The sequence below is a fragment of the Sus scrofa genome, chromosome 4, assembly GCF_000003025.6.
Source record: "Sus scrofa isolate TJ Tabasco breed Duroc chromosome 4, Sscrofa11.1, whole genome shotgun sequence".
Taxonomy (NCBI): domain Eukaryota; kingdom Metazoa; phylum Chordata; class Mammalia; order Artiodactyla; family Suidae; genus Sus; species Sus scrofa.
The window spans coordinates 1,035,127-1,053,808 of record NC_010446.5 but is presented as its reverse complement, the minus strand read 5'-3'; the positions used below and the strand labels follow the sequence as shown (position 1 = coordinate 1,053,808).

Sequence of the window (18,682 nt, the reverse complement as noted above, 5' to 3'; positions counted from 1 at the left end):
CACTGGGCTCGGCAGTCCAGCCCGCCCCTCCCCGGGCCTCTCCCCCAGGGCCGCCTCTGGCTGGGGCTCTGTGCTGGCAGCAGTGCAGAGACGGACGCTTAGGCGGCTGCGCTCAGCCTGTCCTCTGGGAAGACCGAGCACGTGGAGGCCCTGCCTGGCTCCCAGATGACAGCCCCTGAGGGGCCCCGTGCCAGCCGCCTGCCTCATCTTGTCCCCTGCCCCGAGCCCAGACCCCAGGCTCTGCTCCCGAGGGCCCTTCCTCAGGCTCCCTAGGCAAAGCTGGGCGCACTAGCTTGCAGCAGCCCCTGCTGTGCCCTGGGGTCCCCAGCGCTGACCCTCATCACCAGGGGTGTGGGGACAGCCGGGAGAGTGCCCCCGCCAAGCCCTGGTGGCCAATGACTGCGACCCGCCACTTGGCAGGACAGGTCTCGCCAGGGGGACCCCATTCAAAAGCCTGGCCACTGGACCTGCAGTGGATGGCTCCCGCTCCTTCTCCAACCACCCGTCACCTGCCCAGTGACCCGGCTCGGGGCCTCTGTCCTCACAGTCCGTGCTCTCAGCCCCCTCGCCCCCCGCCCCACCTACTGCTGGCTTGGACGGCCCTGGCCAGCTGACCTCAGGTCACCCTCCAGCCACGTGGGCCTGACCCCAGCTCCACAGGCCACAGCTGCCGCCCACCCCGCCCAGCCTCTCTTCACCTGCGGCCGCAGGCCCTCCCCACCTCCGGCTCCCACACCAGTGGCCCATCCCTCTGGTGACCCCAAGGACGGTCACGCTCGTGTGTGTATTGTGAAGGGGCCCCAGACCTGGACATGGCCGAGCTGAGAGGCGCTGGGGGCGGCCCAAGCGGGAGGCACGTGACGAAGTGGAAACGTTATATGAGACCCCAGATACCACAAGCCCTGCCCTCAGGGACAGCAGTGTCCCTGCTGCCAAAGAGACCCAGGAAGAGAGGAGACGGGGGAGCCCAGGTGCGCCCCTCCCCGACTCTGGTGGGATGGCTTCTCCCAGAGTCACAGCTGAGTACAGCCTGGACCCCTGCAGAGGGAAGATGGCCGGGCAGACAGGGCTCCCGCAAACTCCAGGGAAAGGCCTGTGGGCTCAGCAGCAAAAGCTCCCAAGTCAGAGAGTGAGCAGGTAGCTCTACCTGCCAAGTGAGCCCTCAACGCCTCCGACACCCCAGCAAGACTGGCAGATTATAAAGAAGAGCAAGACAAACCGAAACACCTAAACACCAAGGGCGACGTCACAGCACATGTGCCTGGCGACAAAGCCCAAACAGAAACGAGAAGACAGCCAAGCTTCCAGAGGAAACATGACCTTGGGGTAGGCTGATGTTTTTAAACAGGACACAAAAGGCAGTACTCAGGAGAGAAGACGGATAACTTAGACCTCACGGAAAGGCAAGCCCCACACTGTGCGAAGACAGCTGACAGAGGACTGTGGCCGTAATATATAAAGAGTTCTAGCAAACCAATAAAAAGACAAACTAATATAAAAGTGGGTGAAAGACGCCACAGGGCACTTCACAAAGGAGGGCAGCGGTGGCTCCAAAGCGGGACAAGATGTTGAGCACCGTGAGTCATGGGAACGTGAGCTGTCACCACGGCCCCGGCACAGCTACAAAGGGAAAGACAGGGCCCAGCAAGGGGAACCGGCACTCGCCCTGCAGCACAAATGCAGACGCGGACAGCCAGGCGGAGACCGGCCTTCCTACGGCCGCCCGCATCCACCTACCCACGGGGGCGCAGTTCCACAGCAACAAGGGCTCCTGGCACGTGGCAGCACGCCAACAAGACTGAGGGCAGCAGAGACTGGCAGGAAGCCGGTGCCATCAAGAGAGAAAAAGAGCACAGTGCGGTGCCCTGAGAGGCGAAAGGAGCCCCACTCACACACCAGAAGGCACCGCAGACGGCGGTCTGACTTCCCCCAGTTCTGGAGCCGCAAGTCCAAGATCAAGGCACCAGCAGGGTGGGTTCCTGGTGAAGCCCCTTCCTGGTCTGCAGACAGCGCCGCCGGCTGAGCACTCACACGCGGGCTCTTCCTCTGTGTTTTCGGAGCAAGCTCGGGGGTCACTCCCCTGCTTACGAGGACCCAATCCTATCAGATTAGGGCCCCACCCGAACGTCCTCATTAACCTTAAACCCTTTATCAAGACCTCATCTCCAAATAAAGCCCCTCTGGGGTCAGGGCCGCCGCCTGTGAATTTGCTTGGATGATTCAGTCCTTAACCACTGGTGAGCAAAAGAAGTTACAGAACACCAGCTATAATGGAAAAAATTTAAAAACCCATGGAAAAAAAAGAAAAAGTTACACACAAAACAGTACCTTCTGGAGTTCCTTCTTGGCAGAGCAGGGTAAGGATCTGGTGGTGTCACTGCTGTGGCTCGGGTCGCGGCTGTGGCCAAGGTTTGATCCCTGGCCAGGAACCTCCACATGCAGCGGGCACAGCCAAAACAAACAAACAAATAAACCCCCCACAAAAACAAGGGGGCATGCAGGAGCCTTCTAGGGGCAGGACAGGGGCCCACCCTGACCTGTGCTGTAGGCACACGAGATAAAAATCCACAGAACTGACCACTGGAAATACAAACAAGCCCTGAATGCTGTTATTCTGTTTTGTTTTTCCCCACCTGTGACATGCAGAAGTTCCTGTGCCAGGGCAGGGACCTGAGCCACAGCAGTGACACCACTGGATCTTTAACCCGCTGAGCCACCAAGGAACTCCAAGCCACAAATATTTTGCAAAAGAAAATCAAAGGAGTATCTGTGCAGAAAGCCAAGTTCAGGAGCAAGATTTGTACACGACGAAGGGGACATTTTTAAATAATGGGAAAAATGCTGGATATTTAATAAATGGTCTGGAGAAAACCAGGTAAGTCTTCAACAAAATTAAATATGACCTTTAATCTTGTACCACATCCCCAAAGAAACTCCTGGTAAATAAGTGTAAAACTTTTAGGGTGGTTTTGTTTTGTTTTGTGGGGTGGTTTTGTTTTGTCTTGTCTTTCCGGGGCTGCACCCACAGCATATGGAGGTTCCCAGGCTAGCGGGTGAACTGGAGCCTCATCTGTGACCTACACCACAGCTCACGGCCAACACGGGATCCTTAACCCACCGAGGGAGGCCAGGGATCAAACCTGCATCCTCATGGATACTAGTTGCGCTCGTTAACTGCTGAGCCACGACGGGAACTCCAAACTTTTAAGTTTTAAACCTGAAACTTAAAAACCTAACACTAGAAGAACACACATGGAACACATGTACTCCTGGCATAAAGACGCTACAGTAAGCAAATCAATGCGTGACGTCTTAAAGGACTGACAGGTACAAATATGCAGAAAAGAAAAGTTCTGCTAAAAATCCTCACTTGAAAAATGAAAGGCAAGGAGTTTCTGTTGCAGCTCAGCAAGTTAAGAACCCGACACAGCGTCTGTGAGCATGCAGGCTTGATCCTTGGCCTTGCTCCGTGGGTCGAGGATCCGACACTGCTGCAAGCTGCAGCATAGGTCAAAAATGTGGCTTGGATCCTGTGTTGCCATGGGTGTGGCACAGGCCTCAGCTGCAGCTCCATTCGACCCCTAGCCTGGGAACCTCCATAGCCATCGGTGCAGCCCTGAAAAGACAAAAAGACAAAAAAAAAAAAAAAAAACCCAAAAACCAAACCAAAACCAAAACCACAACAACAAAGAAGTGGGTGACATTCTCCTCTGGCAAACTGTCGGAGAGTTTCTGTTAGTGGTGCTAGCCCTGAGAAAAAGGCAGGGGATGCAAACCAGAGCGGCAGGAGGCACTACCTGCCCGGCTTCTCAAAGGCAGAACCACCAGGGTCTGTCCTGGATGGCTCGGCCTCGGCGAGGAGGTCAAAGGAAGCCTGCACTGGACCCCGCTGGGCAAAGGCCATCTGTGGGTGGGAGGAGGTGGCGGCAGTGGGGGTGGGGGTGGAAAGGGCTCGGCCGGGACCCAGCCCCAAGGAGGGCGGGGCGGGGCAGGTGCCCAGGCCGCGCCCACAGGCAAGCCCCACCCGACAGGCCCACCAGCCAGGCAGGAGGGCAGGGCTGGGCGGCCCTCTGTGGCGGTGCCCCCGCCCCGCCCCTAGAGAAGCCCCTGCAACAAGGGGACAGAGCCGGGCCGTAATTTATGCTCCCCCGCCTATGCTTTATGGCTTTCTTAATTCGGCTCCTGCTACTATTAATGTAGTTAATGCTGAGATTATATCTATTTTCTGGCGTCAGGCAGTGATTTATTCAAGCCATTTTTCCGGTGGAGGCTCCCACGCTGTTAAATCAAGCGCCTTGCCAATTAAGTGCTGACTTGGGAAGTGGACGCAATCTTAACAGACATCTAACCGCAAATTAAACCGGGGCTCCGGACTCTGGGGAGTGGGCGGGGCCGCCCCAGAACCTTGCTGACTTGGAGGAAAGTCAGCAAACAGACGGGCTCTGCAGCCTGCTGCTCCGGCTCCAGGAGCTGAGAGAGCAGCGGCCAGAGCCAGGTTCAGCAGGAGCTGGGGTCAGGGTCCCTCCTGGCCACGGGGACTGCCCCGGGGGAAGGGAAGCAGTCCCTGGGCCTGTCCCCAACACACAGAGGTCTCTGCAACGGCAGCCCCTCCCACCTGGGACAAAGGCTAAAAAGGAGACAGCCCACGACTCCTGAACTGCCTGAGTCTGCACACCAGGCTGCTGAAGAGACCCTCTGGCCGCCTAAGAACGGTGCCTGCTCGTGGTGGGAGCCCTGAAGGGGTGAAGGGGGCTGACTGAGGCCCCACCTCTGAGGCCGCACACAGCAGCACGGGGTGGGGGTGGGGTGGGGTGGCAGCCAGAGCCCCGGCAGGGGAGGACATGCCCACCCCCAGGGCCCAGCACCTCCTTGGGTGCCCTGGGAGTCTCCGGCCCAGGGGACCTGAGGGTGACAAGGGGCAGGGCAGATGCCAAAGGCGGGGCCTCGAAGAGGCGGTGGCCAGGCTCCCTGAGGTCCCCGGGGGCCCAAGCCAGCACTCGCTCGTGGGAGCCATCTGGTCCTCAGCGCTGTGAGCCCCCAGGCCCACATCCAACCCAGGGAACCCATTCTCCTGTGCTGCCCAGACCCCCGAACAGCGCCTCCCGCCCCCCACCTGCAGAGGCCCGGTCCAGCCCTGAGTGAGAATCGTGTTTTGGGGTGAGATCAGCCTGAAGGTATTGATTATGCTTTACCACCGCCTCCAAAACCAAGGTAAAAGCCGTATTTAAAACGGTGTTTGATTGTGGGGGGACCCAGGATCGGCTGGGTGACAAGGACATTTTATTTTTTCCTGTCACGGTAGTATTTTCAGCTGCCCCTGCTCCTCAGGCCCAGGCCACCCAGAGGCACGGGGCCCATGGTGCAATGTCCACAGGTCCACAGGGCCCCACAGGGCATTCCAGCTTCCTTCCAGCAGTCCTGCTGCCTCAGAGCAAAGCTGCCCTTCAGCAGACGCAAGGGACGTGCTCAAGGCCTATTCTGAAGCACCCAACCTGGCCTGCCCGACCTCCTCCAGAGCTGCCGTGCTGTACCAAGGCCCCTGGGGAGACCCCGCCGAGGCCACACACGGGGTTCTGTTGTGGCAGCGGCAGTGGAAGCGGCAGCACTGCACGGGCCTGCAGGGTGCTATCCCGTTGGGGCTTGCCCACAGGGGGCCAGGCCTGGGCAGGGCGCCCACCGGCCTGGCCCTCTTCCACCATGGGCCTGAGCCAGCTCCCGAAGAGCAGCGGTGGTGCCTGTCTCATGAGCAAGGAATCAAGGCGCAGTGCGTCACAGTAAGCGAGCCAGCTTGGCCCCGAGAGGGGTCCCTATGCAGCAGGGACCAAGGGCAGCCCGCGGGGACACTGACCTGGGGCTGGCCAGCAAGGGGGAGGCAGGAGGCCAGCCTGGGCTGCAGGGCCGCTGCCAGCAGGGCCAGGAACGGGAGACACTCCAGAACAAGAGCGGTGCAGTCGGCCCCACCCAGCCTGCCTGAGGCCCTGCGCCCAGCACGCCCACCCTCCACGCCTCCTGCCTCAGTGGGCCCCGGCCCAAGCCTGAGACTCCAGGCAGCGGGACCAGGACAGAGGGAAGGGCGCACACGTCCGGGAGGAAGCGGGCAGAGGGCAGAGGAGCCGCCGCCGTCTGGAGGCAGTGACAGAAGAGTGGGGTTGAGAACGAAGAAAGCCAGCCAGAGACTCACACACCTCCGTGGGGGACCAGAGGGCTGGGGCACTGGCCGGCAACAGAGTCGGTCCCAGAAGGGACTCGTGGCAGAGCCCAGGGCGGTGAGGAGAGGGTGGGGGCTCTCCGAGGGCCGCTGTGAGCCGCCCCCACCCCGCGCTTGGCCTGGGCCCTGGGAGGCAGCCCCCGCCCAGCAGGGGGTGACAGTCACCAGGGCGCACCCAGGGCCCACTGGCGCCGGGCAGAGAGGGAGTGACCAGTCCTTTGTGACGGCAGCTCCTGGCCTGAGATGGGCCAGCGCCCTCCGCTCCCACACCAGCCACAGATGGAACCCAGGCCCCACGCGGGCGGCGCGCACGGCCAGGAAGGAGGCAGCGGCACAGACACTGCCAGGGGCTCGGACCATCGGGGGGTAGCAAGTGAGGCCCCTGGCCCCACCCCAAGCCAGACCCCCGTGCGGCCCCCAGGTCAACGCCTCCCAGGGCCTCCGACCCCCCCAGTGCAGAGAGGGCCCAACAGGCGGCGGCTGGGAGGACGACTCAGGCTGCCGCTGCCGGGGCGCACAGGGGCCAGGCGGCCCTGGGGTGGCTGAGCCGAGCGGAGCCTGCCCTCAGGGCTCCAGACCTTTAGTGCCGAGCCTCTGCTCCGCGGGCCTCTGCTGTGCTGGCCGCTGTGCTCTGTCATCCGCGGGTCCCTCCCAGAGCTGCCCACACAGGGAGGGAGCGGGCCTGGCTGGCCTGGCGCACGGCGCCTGCAGCCAGAGGAGCCCTGGGAGGGCCTCAACATGGACCCAGCAGGGTGGGCGTCTGGCGGTGGGCTCGGAAGACGACAAAGGAAGCAGCAGGGCCCACCTCGGCCCCTCCGCTCAGGGTCCTGCGCCCCAGGCCTGGCTCCAACATCACCAAGAAAGGACCCTCCGGGCCCGGGTTCCGGAGGAACAGTAATTGCTCCTCAGTGTCCCAGCCTCACTGCGGACGGGGCCAGCGGTGCCTGCCCTGGCAAGGCTGGTTTCCTCCCTCACCTCCCGGAGGCCATCGCGGGGCCGAGGAATCGGGGCCCCACACCCCTGCCCGAGCCCAGGGCCCTCCCCACACCCCGCTGGAAGCACGGACAGGCTCTCAGGCTCGGGGCTGCCGACAGCTTGAAAGGCCTGCTAGACTCAAACACACAGAGAAATAAACAAACAACCAAGGCGCACTTTGAACCGACTTCCAAATTAAGAGTTGCATCCTTGCTGTCAGGCCCCCGCCGGCAGCTTCCGCGGCACCTCCCGTGCAGAAACTCACCTCGGCCCATTTATTAGAATGATGAAGGCGAAGGGACCTACAACCGCACTCCTTCCTTAACGAGCAGCCGAAGGGATCGGTAAGCGTAATTTCAGAGGCCAGTAATATTTTATATAATCGCCGAGTGGTTTAAATTGAAAACCCCCAACTGAATCAATATTTACTGCATTGAAACGAAATGAATAGTAATAAGTCACTAAGCTCTCTGTCCTGTTTCATAAAATAAAAAATTATAAAAATGAGCACAGGCGCAGGGAGCCATCACATTAACTTTTACAGCACTTGGGGAGCTGTAACCGCCTGTTCTCATAAAATCACATTCTCAAAAACCTGCCAGAGGAGACCTGCTTCAGCATCACGCGGGGAGCAGGCGGGGGCAGGGGCGGGGTCACCCCACGCACCCCCCACCCCCGGCTGGCGCCCACCAAGTCCTCCCAGCAGGAGGCCCCACCGCAACCTCTGCAAAGCCTCAGCCCAGAGCTCTGGGCCCCAGGGTCCCCATCACCCTCAGGCCAAACTTCCTGCTCTGATTTCTTACCTGTTTCTTCAAATTCCACCCTGAGGATGCTCTCAGCGGTCCCTGTGGGTGCAGGAAAGTGCTCTCTGGCCACTGTGACCTGGGCTGGTGAGGGCGAGGACAGGGTCCAGCCCAGGGACCCTGTGGGCCCCGAGGGCCCTGAGAGGCTGAGAAAAGCCAGGCCTCCTGTCCAGGACCCCAGGGCCCAGGACCACCCCTGCCTGCAGGGTTCCCTGAGGGCTGAAAAAGCAGTGCTGGCAGAGAGCAGGGCAGATGAGAGCCGAGCAGGCGGTGCCTGATCTCACACTCTGAATGTGGCTGAGGCTGGCAGCACCTCTGCCACGGGGCACCAGCCCCCAGAGGGCCGAGAGCCCCGGGCACCCATCACCAGGCTCCCAGGCAGCAAACGAGGCCCACGTTCAAGCTGAGGCCCAGGTGGCGAGTGCACAGGGGCTTGAACAAGTGGTCCACCCCCGCAGCTCCAGAGCAGCAATAAAACTGGGCGAGGACACAGCAGCTCTGACCAGAAGGCCAAGGAACGGCCCTCAATGATCTCGTGAAGAACCACCGCCGGCAATCAGGGCAACGCAACTGAACCTTGAGATGAGAAGCCACCAGGCCGGAGAGCATGGGAACTAAGACAGAAGGGGACGCGGCTCCAGGAAGGGGACGTGCAACCCCCCCGCCCCACCCCACCCCCAGCCCGAACGTTCCCCAGAGAAAGGGGACACGGGTCTTACAAAGAATCGGGTGAGAGGGAAGGAGGCCCGGGCTCGCCATGGCCCAGACGTCGGTGGAGAGCAGGGCTGTGGGCCGGGAGAGGCCCCGGGGGCGGGGGTCCTGCCGGGCGGGCCGAGGGGGGACGCCCCTGGACGGCAGCGGGGCTCTTACAGAGAGTCTGCCTCGGTCCAAACTCAACTGTCTGCTCAGGCGACGCGCCTCACCGGACGCAGCTTTACATGCATGCTGAGCCCCAGGGGCTCAGAGGCAGTGGCCCTGGCGCTGGGGCAGCAGCGGGGCCGGCAGGTCTCCGTCCAGAACACGGCGTGCACGGACCCCTGCATGCTCCCACCCCCTTGGCACTGTCCACAGGACCCCTGGCTGCGGGGCTGCGAGCAGCCAGGAGCTGCTGCCCTCCGGGGGAGAGGGGAGGCCCCATGTGAGCCCGAGGCCCTGCCGTCCACATGGAAAGGACCTGGGCAGCCCAAGGGGACCTCCGCAGGCCAGGTCAGAACGAATCTCAATGAAAACGGATTACAGCTAGAGGATAACACAAGACTGGAGCCCACAGGCTTACAAATGAAGGAATACTCATGGCAACGGGCATAACGGCCAGCACTGGCTTACCGGGCTGCCCCGCCGCCTCCATGCCAGCCCCTGGCTCCCAGCCTGGGCTGAAGGGCAGTCAGCAGCAGCAGGGGGGCAGCCCGAGGCCCCTCAGGTCACAAGCCACAGCGCAGATCTCAGGCAGGCAGCAGGCTGGGCAGAGACAGAGGCGGTGCTGGGCGCCCCCAGAGCAGAGCTGGACTGGAGTGCCCACCGCTTGGGTCAGCACTGGAGCCTGGGCCTGGCCAAGCCTTTGCACTTGAACCTGCACTGCCTCTTGCGTGGGCATCTCCCAGTCTCCCCCGTGTGGTTGTGTCGTCTCCTCTGCCAGGGGAGACCCTCTGGGCCTGGCCGCCTCCCACTCACCGCAGCCAGGCCTGCTGCACCCTGGCACGCTGCCCAGCAACAGTCTGTGCCCCACTTCCAGGCAGGCAAGGGCCTGACCTAGGGTGGGCCCTCCACACGCTCTAGGGGAGTGAGTGGACAAGCAAAAAGCCAGGAGTGGACGGGCTCCTTTGCAGGCCAGGGGTGGCTCGAGGCTGCTGCAGCCGCCTGCCTGGGCACCGCGGGCCTGCTCTGCACAACTAACCAGAGAAGGAAAGCACGCAGGTCCCGCCTGGGTAAGGGCCCGACCCAGGCCACCCCGGCTCCAGCCCAGGTCGAAGGCCCATCAATAGAGAGGACAGCGCCGTGGGGCAGAGCGCAGGCGCAGTGGGACCCCTCCTCCTGGCCCACGCTCAGCCCTCCCCCGGCACAGCCACCGCGGGGCAGAAGCCTGCGTCTTGCGCGCGACACCAGGACCCCGCCCCGGCTGCCCATGGAGCAGGCAGGGCCTGAGGCTGGCGCCCCGGACCCAGACCAGCGTCCCCACGGAGGCCGCAGCCACTGCCCTGGCCTGACACGGACACTTCTGCCTCTGAGAGAGCCAGTTCAAAACCAGCAGAGAATGCTGCCGTTCCGCCCTCCACCGTCAGCCCCTTCGCAGGCAGACGAAGCAGGGCCTGACCTGGCGCCCTCCTCGGCTGCCAGGACAAGCCGCTCTCGGGCAGGGCTGCTGCGGGGCGGCCAAAAGCACAGGGCGGGAGGAGGGGGAAGCGGCACCCCCAGACGCCACATCAGAGGGAAGGCGGGAGGCAGGCACCCCAGCCCACAAGAGCCAAGTCCAGGTCCAGGGCAGGCACAGCAGTCGCAGCCTGGGTAGGGGGGCTGCCAGGGCCACCGAGAGGCCCCCATTGCCACACACCCACCCCCATCCGCTTGATCCAGCACCAGGGCCCGGCCCACCTTCAACACCAGCTGGGGAGTTCCCATCACGGCGCAGCGGAAACGAACCCGACTAGCATCCACGAGGACACGGGTTCCGTCCCTGGCCTCGCTCCGTGTGTGAAGGACCCCACGTTGCCGTGAGCTGTGGTGTAGGTCGCAGACTTGGCTCGGATCTGGTGTTGCTGTGGCTGTGGCGTAGGCCGGTGGCTACAGCTCTAATTAGACCCCTAGCCTGGGAACCTCCAAGCACCGCGGGCGCAGCCCTCAAAAGCGAAAAAAACCCCACCAGCCTGCGGCTGACCTCTGCCCTCTGCGCAGACTTTCCAGGCTTCTTCCCAGACCCACGGAAGGCCCTCCCGACACGGCCCCACCCTCAGAGGAGCCTTCTGCGGGCTCTGCCGGCACTGGGCACCCCTCCGCCTGTGAGGACACAGCAAGCAGGCGGCTATGTGCAACCTGGAGGAGGAGGGGGCCCTGCCAGCACCAGACCTCAGCCGTCCGCCAACGCCTGTCCTCTGAGCAGCCCGCTGCGCCCGACGCCCGGCACCCAAGAACCAGAGCTGGAGCAGGAGCCGCGGGGCTGGGGGTGGGGCACACAGAGCCACGTTCGTGCTGAATTCCTCTTTAACGGCGAGCCATCCCTGGGCAGAAGCGTTTCAGAGCCTTCAAAATCACAGCCCAAAACTCGTCAAACCGCCTGGAGATTACTTAAGATTTACCGCACAGACGCAGAAATAAAATAAAATAAAAGAAGGCAGCCCAGCGAGCGGCAGCCCCTGTGACAGCACCATTTGTAGTCGGGATGGAGCGGCCTCCAGACTCATCTGCTTAAGCAGAGCGGCTTCTGTTTATTCCGCACTTTCATGTCAAATGAATTTGGAAAGAAAAAAAGTGACAGGCAGTTTAGGGATATAAGTCACATTTCAGCTTCAGTTCAGATTAATGAACTTGCTGGAAGCCGAGAGGGCACAGGCAAATCCACAAATCTTGGAACAAAAGAAATAAACCCTTGCTTGGTCTGAGCCTCGGCCCTGGGGTGTGCTTCGCGGCCCCTCTGCTGCTCGGGACCAGGGACGGCTCTGGGCAGCTGTGCTGTGCAGTCCTGAGCACAGCCACCAGGCCATCGCCACAAGCCAGGTCTGCTGGCCAGGGTGGCAGAGACGTGGTGGGCGAGAGGCCTCCCCAGGAGGGCACCAGACCCGCCCCCCCACCCGGGTCCCACTCCGCGACACGCCCAGCAGGGCAGCAGCACCTCGTCCAGCCCGCGGCTCTTGAAGGAACGTCAGACACGGCCCCAGAGGCCTGGCGAGCGGTGCCCACGGGGTCTGGGAGCTGCTGCCCAGAGGCTTCCTGCCTTCCGTCTGCCCAAAGCAACGAGCACTGGCCAGCTGGCCGCCAGAACATGGTGGGCTGACCGCCCTTCCCCACGGCTCGCTCCTCTTGGGTATTTCTGGAGTCGAGGCCTCACAGAGACGCTCCAGAACTCCCCCTGGCCAAACAAGCAAGCCCCAGACCTTCCTCCACCTCCAGGCCAGACAGAGCCGGTGGCAGGAGGGGGCCCCCAGGCCCCTGCGGTGCATGGGGGCTACCACATGGCCCCTCAGCTTCCCACATGTTGGGCTAAGAGGAGGTGTCTCCCTAACTCAGGAGACAAAAGGCAAAGCCGCCATGTGAGGCTAATGTGCCCCCGTGGCACCCAGGACAGCGCTAACAGTGGGGGCCACACAGCCACGTGTCTCGGGCCACAGCGCTGCACAGGGTCTTCCGGGAGAGGCACCGGCCAAGGACCCTGCAGCTCCCTGCCTGTCCCCGGAGGCCAGCAGCCAGGCCTGGGGAGGAGCAGCACTCTGCGCCACTCCAAGGCCGCGTGTCGTAGCTGAGGCTGCCAGCTGGGTGCCAGAGCATGGACAGCGAGGGGCCGCAACACGGGGGAGCCTGCGGCGGAGTGGAGGAGGGCATCTCCAACTCCAGCCTGTGCAGGGCCCTGTCCCATCGCTCTCGGGATACGGGTTGCAGTGGCCCTGCTGCCTCTGAAGTCTTTCTGATGCCGGGTCCCTCACGGTGCCGGCTGAGCGGGGCAACACCCTCTACGAGAGGGTGTGTCCTCCTTGGCACAGGGAGGGCGGGGCCTGCCAAAACCATGGCCCTTATGGGCAGGTCTGCACTGAGCCCAGGCTCCAATCCAGCCCCTGCCCCCCAGGGCCCCCGGGCTCCCCCAGGATGGCAGCAACCCGCCCCCCACAGCTCCTCCTCTGCAGTGACTCGCGTGAGCATCTGCGGGAGGCAACCCAACCTCTCCTGCTGACACTGGCGCTCTTAGTTGCTGGGCCCCCGGCCAGACCTCCTACCCGCATTAAAGGCTCCTAACTGCCCACTGAGACCCAGGACTGCCAGGGCCTGCCCGCCACCCCTCCGAGGTGTCCTCACTCTGTAGGGAGTACAGATCGGGAGACCCAAGAAAAGCCCGCAGTCTGTGGGCGCAGCCCAGCCACCTGGTGGTACAGCCCTGCTCTCTCATCCCTGCAGCAGCCACCAGCCCAAGAGGGAGCAAGGCACCTGCAGCTGCGCAGGACAGAAGTCACGGCGAGACCAAAGCCAGCTGGCCCCAGAACCTCCCTGAGGCCTGCCAACCACGACCACACGTAGGCGGCCCCAGGTCCAACGAAGCTGAAGGAGGAGGGGAGGCAGGGTCGGACTGGCCGCCAGCCCTGGAGACAGCCCCCTTCCGCTGCCTCGACAAGCCGAGCCTGACGCGTGCAGCTGATGGCGGGCTGGCAGCTGGCAGGTGGCGACTCTGATGAGGAGGCAGCCCCACCAGGGCACAGGTGACCTTGGGCCACCCAGGCCACCGGCAGCCACATTTCCCAGGGCTTCCTGGCCGCTCAGCCCTCACCGGGCAGACCACACCCAGGGGTCAGCCCCCCTCCGCCCGGGGGGTCTAGGGCTCTGGCTCCGGGTGCACCCTGGGAGCCAGGGGATGGGTCAGACAGGCCGGCAGCGAGGCAGTCAGGGCAGAGGGAGGCCCCACTGAGCCTGGTGCCCACACACCGTCCTGGAGGCGCCCTCCCTGCTCCCGCCCACCACACCCACGTCACGCTCTTCCCTCCAAGGCGGCCGCTGGGCCCCACCTGCACTGGAACAGGAGCTCGAGGAAAGTGGTGGCCGCGCTGGGCTGGCAGCCGGGCTGGGCGGCCTCACCACCAGTCCAGGCCTCTCCTGACAGCCTGTCCTGCCATCTGACACCTGGCCATGCAGCACCCCCGCCTGCCCCTTGTCACCACAACCAAGGCACAGGTGCATGCCCCACCCGGCTGCTGACAGCTGGACCAGTCGAGGGCAAGGCGGTGGCTGCCTCGAGGGCACACCCGGCCTCCTCCCTCCATGGGAGGCCTCGCCCCCCTGGGCCTGGCACCCACTTCTGCACAGCGACCCCACCAAGGCCTGGCACACTGAGCACTGGCCCAGCTGGACCCAAACCAGGGGCGTCCGTGGAGCTCAGAGGCGAGGAGGGAGAGGGCTGCTGGTGCCTCCCTGTCAAGCCACCCCAGCCCCAAGCCGGCCTCCTGGGAGACGAGGGGCCTGGCCGGGCTGCTACTGTGGGCGGAGCGCCGACTGCAGGAGGGGGAGGCGGGAGAAAGAATCGATAAATCTGAACCTCATTCACGATGATCTGGGGCTCTTATTAAGTAAATTAATTTAAGTTAATTTAGCTCGATCATGACTCCCGATCACAGTGATTTACTGAGGGGGAAATTGCATTAGGAAAGGCCATGCTCACCAGATAGGAGAACGGAAGAAAATTAGACCCACTTAGCACTGTGAATTAATATGGAAATAGCAGGTGTAAATTTAACCTTATCGAGAGAGTGAAAATTATCTTCATAAATTTGTAGAAATAGCCCCCAAGATGCTTATAAATCTATTTAAAACAAAAATATTACAAAAAGTGCAGTAAAATTAATTTAAAATATACTTCCAGCTATTGCCTCCAGAAAAGTCGGCAGCAGGGCCAAGTTCTGTGTGGCCTAGTGGGTGCGGAGGAGGGCAATGGACACTGAGGGCCGTCTGGGCAGGCTGACCAGGCACAACTGCCAGGGCCGGGAGGCCAGCACCTCCCCTCCCACAGCCCTGGAGCCGGCAGCTGCCAGCCAGAGGGGAGGGGCCGTGGGGGCCTGGCAGGAAGGCCCCGGCCCAAGACTACGGCTGCTCCGCTCTGTGGTCCGGCCCCTCAGGGCCCAAGAGCCCCCTGCCCCACAGCCTCTGGCCCAAGGCCACGTGCCTGGAATGCCCGGAGCATCCGCGGGTAAGCCCACACTAGGCCAAGGGGTGCCCACACTGCTCCCCAAAGGCCGGCCCCCGCAGCGGGCCAGGGGACGGGGAGGGCTTCCCAAGCTGCGGCCCCTCCCCTGCCTCGTGGAAGGACGGGGCCAGCTTCCGCAGCCTTCTGCTTCGGGCCCGGGTCGCCCGCAAAGGAAGGTGGTGCCCTCGGCCGGAAGTGGCCTGGAGCGAGGCCAGGCGCTCGGCCGCGGCCTCATGGAGGGGCCGCGGCCTCCCTTCCGGCCCTTGACGAGGAACAAAGGACACGAGCCGGCACAGCCTCTCGCACCAGGTTCTCCCTGAGGGATGTCCGGGTGTGGCCTTCCTGGCCTGCGTGGCGGCTGCTCCTGGACCACCCCTGCCAGCTGGCAGCTTGCTGACCACAGGGCAGGGAGTGTGTGGTCAGCCCGGCCAGCCGTACAGCTGGTGCAGAAACTGCTAGACAAGAAATAGCCTGCTCCCCATCGACAAACTGTAGGCCAAGCACGCCCGGTGGCGAGTGCCGGCCACGGCCCTCAGGCCTCAGCTGTGCGCTTCCAACCCCACCAGCCCCGGGCCTCCTACCTGGACAGGGAGAGCCGTCGTGCCCGCCAGGAGGGCAGGGCCGGGGGGCCGGGGGCGGTGCTGAGAGGCGACGCTGGGGTCTCCTTGACAATGCGGTAGCGAGTCTGGATGACTTTGCTGGCAGGCGCGGGCCGCGGGCTGTGCAGGCCGGAGGCTGCAGGGAAACCCAGACACGGGTGCTCAGTGAGGGCGGTGGGGGTTCCCATCACCCCAGGGCCGGCCCCCCGCTGCCCATGCCCATTCCCAGGGAGCTCGGCGGCCCAGGGCCAGAGCCAGAGCCACAGGGGCCAGCCTGGCCTCCGGGAGAGGGGGTGTCAGGGCACGGCGCGCTGGCCTCCCTCTCCTCGTGTCCACTCAGGCGTACGTCCTCAGTCACCTGTCTTCACGAGGTTTTGCAGGCTGACACCTCGGTTTTCTACTTGCTGAATGTTTCACGCAATTAACAGGGATCAGTTTTTGCCTGAGTTCCCTTCCACTCGACAGCCAGCAATCTTTCCGTCGCTTCGAGGAATGCATCTAATTGCCGGCTTTCATAACACACAGCTCTAACCATCCAGATAATTAAGGCTAAAGCTGGGCAGGATCACAGGCGCTGCCGCCTCTTGCGACCGACCCGGCCCAGCCCTGTGGGCCAGGCGGCTTGGACCCGGGCTCCTCAAGGCAGCTCCTGCACGGGCTCCATCCAACCTCCCCGCACAGAGCCCAGGGCTCTGCTGGGAAAGGGGCCCTGGGGGCGGGGCAGGGAAGAGGGACGGTCTGTCAGGCAAGGTGACATCAGAGCTTCGGCGCAAGGACGGGCCCTCGACCTGGGCAGGAGCTAGCTGAGCCTGGCTGAAGCGGCCTGAGGTCTGGGACGGCCCAGGAGAGGGAGTCGGGCAGGGATGGGGGCACCAGACCCGCAGGTCCCCATACTCCCGACTGCCCAGTCCCAGCCACGGCCACGGCCCGTCACCCGACTGTCCGACGGCGCAGACCAGGGCTCCGCGCGTCCAAGGACGCACCATCTCGCACCTGCAGACCCCACAAGGCGCAGTCACCGCTCCACAAACAGCGACAGCAACACTCACTAAAGACCACCTTCCAGAGCCCTGAACGCCAGGGACCACCAGCCCCCGCCAGGTCCTCTGCCGGTCGGCAATCAGCTCCTTGGCCCAGATGCCACCTCTCCCGGCTCGCCAGCCTGGCTGGGGTGGGAGGGGCCTGCCGGGAGCACAGGACAAGCCCGCCCACAGGGGCGGCCACACCTGCCCGGCCACGGGAACTGGCACTGTGCTTTCGTGTCCAGAAGCTGGAAAAGCCCCCTCCTCGGGTGTCCCAAACGCGTCCCCACGGCACCGCAGCCTCTCACAAGGCTCCCATCCACCCCTATGAGGAGGCCAGGACCTGGCTGAGCCCTCCCAAGAGCCCCCAAGCCAGAGGCGGCCCGGGGAGCGCTGGAGCTCCCACAGCAGCTGCCCACCTGGGGGGCCAAGAAGGCCAGGCCAACACGGCAAGAGCACCCCGCCAAGGGCAGCAGCTCAGGGGGCGTCGAGGAGGAGGGAAGCGGGCAGAAGCACAGGGCGCTGCGCAGAGCCTGGGCTCGCCGAGGGGGTGGAGCGAGCGTGCCCTTCGCTCTGGGCAGCCCCACGCACCTGGGACGGAGGGAAGAGCCAAGCCTACAGTGGGCATCAATAGATAAATGTTTGTTGAATTGAATTTTCAAGGTCTCACAAGCAAGAAGAGACCAACGAAAATCAATAACAGCTGGTTCCGACGAAGAGCGCGGGACCGCAGGAATTCCCTAAGCTACGGCCAAGCTGCCACCAAGTCCACAGCCTCCGAGCCCACCCAGGCCCCGCTCCCACGGCCTGCCTGGGCTGCGACACGTGCCTTCAGCCCCACGGCGGCGGCTCTGCCACCTAGGGCCCCGCCGCGCTGGGCAGCGGCCCCTCCTCGCCAACCCTGTGTTCATCCCGAGCACCGGGAGCCCCAGGCCCCTGGCTCAGACGCACGGCACTGCCCTCTCCCGCAGCCCCTTTCCACCAGACGCCACCTCCGCCGGGCAGCCCGAGTGCCCGCAAGGCACTGGCCTCTGCGCTGGGACACGGCGCCTCCTGAGAACAGGCATCAGTGCAGAGAGCACACTCTCGCAGAGCTGCCGCCCAACGGGAGTCGACTTTCGTGTGTGGCCAAACCCACAACACACGGAGGGGCTGAAGCTGAGCCACACCTGCGGCCTACACCACAGCTGCGGCCGCACCGGAGCCTCAACGCACTGCGCGGGGCCGGGACGGGGCCCTCGCCTCCACAGCAGCCCAGGCTGCTGCAGTCGGACGCGTAGCCCGCTGCACCACAGCGGGACCTCGGGGAAGTCGACGTCCTCACCCCGGACCGCGTTTTACTTACTTGCGCCTGATGACCGCGTCTAAGAAAACACAAAGCAATAAAGCAGCCCCCCGCCCCCGCCCCAGCTGTCACTTCCCAGACATCGCCGCCGAGGGGAGGGCGCACCAGCGCACGCCCCACCCCCAAAGGGGGCTGTGACCCCCACAGCCGGCCCAAAGGCCCTCTCCAAAACTCGGGTGCCGGGTGGAAGGGCTCACAACAGCCGCCCGGAGGTGCCAGCGCCGGGCGCCCGTGCCCCCACTGGCCAGTGGGAGGGAGGTTCCCAGCCCACACCCCGCACGCAGGCCGCAGAGCCCTGGGGTGGCCGTCTGTGCTGAGGCAGAGGGCGGGCGTGGGCACAGCACGAAGCTGCCCTTCCTCCCCAGGCCCCTGGTGCCCAAGGGCCGCCTCGCCGCTGCCCCGCCAGGCAGCCCTCTCTCCCTGCCCCTCGCCGGCTGAGGGCTTGTGCAGATAATCACGCCACTGAGACAGGAGGTTGGTTTAATTCCCTTCATTACAGACTCCCAGGGCTGTAATTTTTTTCTCCGCGTGATGTATTCCCCGTGGCACATTTCACTCAAATCAAACCCTTCGCGCCTTTATTGCCAATGACGCCCGGGCGCCGCGTTATCAGGCCCACACACACAGCCCTCTGCGCCCCGCCGTGCAGAGGTCACTTCTAATGACTAATCGATCTCATTAGCTTCCCTAATTAAAAACTTTACTACCGCAATGGAAGACAAACTACAAAAAAACTGCTGGCATCATATCTGAATGGGATATGAGCCCATCTATCAGCGGGGCCCTCGCTCCTGGGGCTGGGGGCGGGCGGGAGCTGCCTCCAGGTTCAGGGAGGCCAGCAGGCGGCACGACCGGGGGT

General features: G+C 63.5%; 1 protein-coding gene across 3 annotated transcripts in view; it reads right to left on the bottom strand.

Moving 5' to 3' along the window:
- The window catches only part of ZC3H3 (zinc finger CCCH-type containing 3), a 74,207-nt gene that overhangs the window by 30,325 nt on the left and 25,200 nt on the right, over positions 1–18,682 (bottom strand). For all 3 annotated transcript variants that reach the window (XM_021090418.1, XM_021090417.1, XM_021090416.1), the window contains exon 4: positions 15,439–15,592. In XM_021090418.1, coding sequence (XP_020946077.1) covers positions 15,439–15,592 — 154 coding nt within the window. The remainder of the gene's footprint in view (positions 1–15,438; positions 15,593–18,682) is intronic.